Source organism: Antrostomus carolinensis, unplaced genomic scaffold, assembly GCF_000700745.2.
Source record: "Antrostomus carolinensis isolate BGI_N321 unplaced genomic scaffold, ASM70074v2 scaffold8303, whole genome shotgun sequence".
In the NCBI taxonomy this organism is placed as follows: domain Eukaryota; kingdom Metazoa; phylum Chordata; class Aves; order Caprimulgiformes; family Caprimulgidae; genus Antrostomus; species Antrostomus carolinensis.
In genome coordinates, this window is record NW_010303101.1 from 104,495 (window position 1) to 108,896 (window position 4,402).

Genomic DNA, 4,402 nt, shown 5'->3' on the forward strand with positions numbered 1-4,402 from the left:
TTTACAAAAATACTGTTCAACAGTTTTCAGTCACTGGGAGTTGACACCACCCTACAGAAAGACTTAAATGAGGAAAAAAAAAAACAACAATCACAAGACAGAAAGGAAAATAATGAAGAGCTCAGACAAAATTGGACAGAACTCCAAAAAAGGTGGTTGAGAGAAAGGAGAAAAACATTTATTCATTACAGCAGAAGACAGAATTTTGAAAGGTTAACTGCAGTGAGCTGGTGGAAGAGATAAAATTACAGGAGAAAGAAAGGGAGGAGAGAATCCATGAAAAGTTGAAATCCTGGAGGACCAGTTTGAAATGGATTCAGCTATAAAAAAGTAAGCCAGTGGAGGAAGGGAAAACAAATAGAAGACTAAAACAAAGGATGGGGAAATATTTAGTCATCCAAATGTTTGGCTTTTTCTCCTACTTTAATTGTGATTTGCCGAAAGAGTGGAAAATTAATTTAGCATAGAATTGCTCCAAATACCTTGGCATACCAAACTAAACCAATACCCAAACCCAACAACAACCAACCCACAAACCAAAATACTCTCCAAAATTACACCATCAAAACAACTTCAAAAGCCTGCTGCAAAGAGCACAGCAGTAGTTCTTTTTATTAAAGAAAACTGAATGAGAGTAAACTCGGTCAGAAGTTGCAAAAGCTATTTCATTAGGCAAAAAGTGGTTAACTGTATTCTGATCAACTTCTACTATCTCCAAGGACTGTGGGAAGAGATATTACTAGTGATGTAAAGTGGTAGAGCTGTAATCGCTATCAGTGTTGCTTTCTTCCACGCAGTGGGTGTTGGACACTTGGGTAAACAAAAGATTCATGGTCAACTCTTGAACAACAAACATGAGATGGCTGCACCGAGCCTTTAAAAGCACCTGATTAAGCATGCAGAGTTCTTCTAATAAAATTCAATAAGCTACTTCTCAGTAGTGCTGTAGAACCCTCGAATAACTTATAAAATAGCTTTATATCCCAGAGATACTATGAAGCATATTCCAGAATTTGACAGGTTTTGTGCATAAGCCCACGCAAACTTCTTGGTTGAGTTGATCTTAGTAATTTAAATCCCTTCAGATTTCAAGATCCTAGAACAATCTGAACCATTTTTCAGAAACTGATATAAAGGGCAAGAACTTCTCACTCATTTCTTCCTGTTCGCTAAATTCTTTGCATACATGGGTCAGCCTTACAAAATACGTCCCTGTTGGCCCAGCTGCATGACAATCCAAACTAGCTTGAGAAAACAAACTATTTTCAGACATTAAAATAAAAAAAGGCTAAAATGTCCTATGCCTTTCCAAGTATATAACTTATTTTACAAAAATTAACTTTCTCATCCTGGATGATGGGTTTGATTAACTGCGTACTTCTTACCAGCCCTTCACTTGGCTTGATGTTTGTAAGCTGGATCACTTCAAGGTGAGCAGACTGGGAAACCAGTGGATCAGAAGAGAGTGAGATAATGTGATCACAGACGCCAGAGAGAGTTTTACACTACGAAGAAAAAAGAAAATAAAATGTCACAATAAGCATACCATTGCTAACTATTTGCATATCAATTTACAATTTAAAGCACTGCATTTTTAAAGTACATGTTAAATCAGATTGATGAATCTACAAGGCAGAGGGAATGAAGGACGAGGCAGAAAGGTCTCAGTCAGCAGCACAGTACAAAATTTGTTTTTTGTGATGACCCCACATGGACACAGCATCAGATCAGGGAAGAACAAGAGGCAAATGCTTTTGCATCTGAGTAGAGAGAAAAAGGAACTGCGTGAGCTGCTCCCATGTGCTCCCAGGGTTAGGTGCCCTGCCTCTGAGCTGTGCTCAGGCACACAGGCAGCATGTGGTGACCTCCAACCCCCACATCTTCTGCAAAGACATTAAGTGCCCCCAACACCCCACTAATTTCCGTTGAACATGCAGATGTTCAGCACAGATGAAAATCAGGCTCTTAGCAATGATGACTAACTCCATTAACCCTGAAGTTTATTCTATACTAATAAAACATGCTAATTGACTTTGGACCAAGTTTCTCATGTTCGACTGCTGCCAAGCATGATTTACTACAGCAGGCATGAAGATTACAATAAATAACCACTTCATGATGGGATAATTCTTAAACCTGTTATCCTTGGCAGCCTCTACACAGCAAGACAGAAATTTTTAAAAAGTTTCTAAAAAAAGGCTGGGACTGTCAAATGGGCAGTCATCTCTTACTCTGAACACCCTTTTCTCAGAAGCAGGGAAGCTGTGAGTTTTTCCTATAATTCTCTCATATTTCTGTAAGCAAGTGATTTTTGAGAGTTTCAAACATTTTCCATGAAGTCCCCTTTCCGCAACTAAAACTGATTTCTCGGTTCAGGTTTCCAAATGTATGTTTTGTCAGCAAATTCAGGGATTAGGACATTCTTCTGGTCCCAAAACTGTGGGTACCTCCAAAACCAATTAAGAACCAGCTTAACTACTCACAAATTCAAAAGATGAAAGCTAACCAGTCTCCCCAAATGACTGAAACAACTGTAATGACTGCAGCACCAACCACTCTTTCAAGATTGCCAAGCATACTTCTTAAAGTAAAAAATACCTACAACAATGCTATGGAAAAATATAAAACTGTATATAACCTCATTGTCAAATCACCATTATAATTCCAAATGTCAAACTTCAAATATCTTATGTCAAAAGAAAAGTAAAAAAAACCTTAAGTGATAAAAGTAAAAAAAAAAATATCCAGCGACAGTGAAATCTTAATCCTGTTACAGACCATTACACCAGGATCTTCTCCTCTTTAAATTATTTACAGTTGGACATCTAGGTTTTTATATAGGTAGCTTATTTTATTGAACAATAATGTTTCAGAATGAATAAACAAATCCAAATCAAATGAAAAATATACAAAAATTTGTATTACCACCATTATGTTCTCCCAGAGGTACTACCTTCAGGCACAGACACACATATCCACACACACACCCCCCCTCCCCACTACCCCTTCTGATTTATCTGTATTTCATGGTGCAGAATCATTACTACAAAAAGGAAGTAAAGAAATGTATAAAATGTGGTTAAGGATGCTTTGTGCTTTACCTGAATCAGGAAGAAGTGAAAAAGTGAAATAGTGAACTTTACTGCAAAATTGTGGTTTTTATGGCTTTTTGGATACATGAAAATTGCTTTGAGCTGACATTTATAAAAGGTAAAAATGATATAAAAATCCATAATAAAAAATGAAAGCTCATGTTTGTTTGGGCTTTTTAGTATAATGCTGGCATGTTATTTGTATTTCTATCTCTCTTGTAACTGCACTGAAAATTAGCGAAAAATTACTTTTGGAAAATTACAGAACACAGCTCTCCACATGCAAAGTGAAGAAACTTACATTACAAATCATTCTCTGGTGATGAAAACTGAATTTTTCATATATCTTTAGACTTGTATTCACCCACCTATTCTTCCTATTAATCTCTTCTCAAACTACTAAATTTATGGGGTCCTTAACAGTTTCAGAGAAACTTCTATTTACAATGAATTATTTTTTTTTCCCTATTCCCAACTGTTGCATTGCAGAGAGATTCCAAAACTCACAGGGTCCCTACCGCTTAACACAAGGCACATCATTTCAAGTTCACAGACATGACTCATTTAAAAAAAGTCCTCGGCTGCCTTGACAGATGACAGGGAAAGGAGAGGAGCAAGGCAAGTCCAGGATGTGGACATGGAACAGAAGCTTAAACTGAGATGCATTAAATAGCTCCCCGGAGCGGCTGCTCTCCCTCTGCCTCTCCGTCAGGGGAGTACAGACAGTCTATATTGTAAGCCTATGGAGATCAGCATTCCAATAAGGTTATATTGGTTGCAATCCTAAAAGAAGGTGGTGCAAATATTCCCCAAGAGGAGCTCTGGGAATACCGGATGCCAAAATCTCCAAGTTACCATGATTAAAAAAAATCTGCCATACTCATGTATGCATTTCTAAAAGGTTATTGTCATCTGGGATTTGCAGCTTTCTTTCCATCTTAGATATTCATACTGTTGTCCAACAGCACAACATCATGCCCATGCTAAGCACAATAAATGAGCCAGAGCAAAGTCTCTAGAGAAGACTCTATGATTAGAGGATGCTCTTTCAGATTAAGGCTTCAAATTCTATGACCTTTCCAAAATGTAAAGACTCATTCAACATGTGGGGATGCATACATAACTGTCTTCCTAGAAAAAATAATACTTAGGGGCAAAACTATTATAAATGCATTATTATAAAATCTTTGCCACTTCATGAGTACCTAGATCTCACCAGGGAGAAGACAAAAGTTGAAGACAGAGAACTTTTCTGTCTTCAGGGGTCGGTATTTGGTCCGGTCTTGTTTAACTTCTTCATCAATGACCTG

General features: G+C 37.4%; 1 protein-coding gene across 1 annotated transcript in view; it reads right to left on the reverse strand.

Annotated features, from left to right (window-relative positions):
* Positions 1-1,505, reverse strand: part of CNKSR2 (connector enhancer of kinase suppressor of Ras 2) — a gene marked incomplete at both ends in the record, with an annotated part of 89,288 nt that extends 87,783 nt beyond the window's left edge. Inside the window, one exon of the mRNA XM_010163976.1 lies at positions 1,386-1,505. Coding sequence (XP_010162278.1) covers positions 1,386-1,505 — 120 coding nt within the window. The remainder of the gene's footprint in view (positions 1-1,385) is intronic.
* Between the last annotated feature and the right edge of the window lie 2,897 nt (positions 1,506-4,402).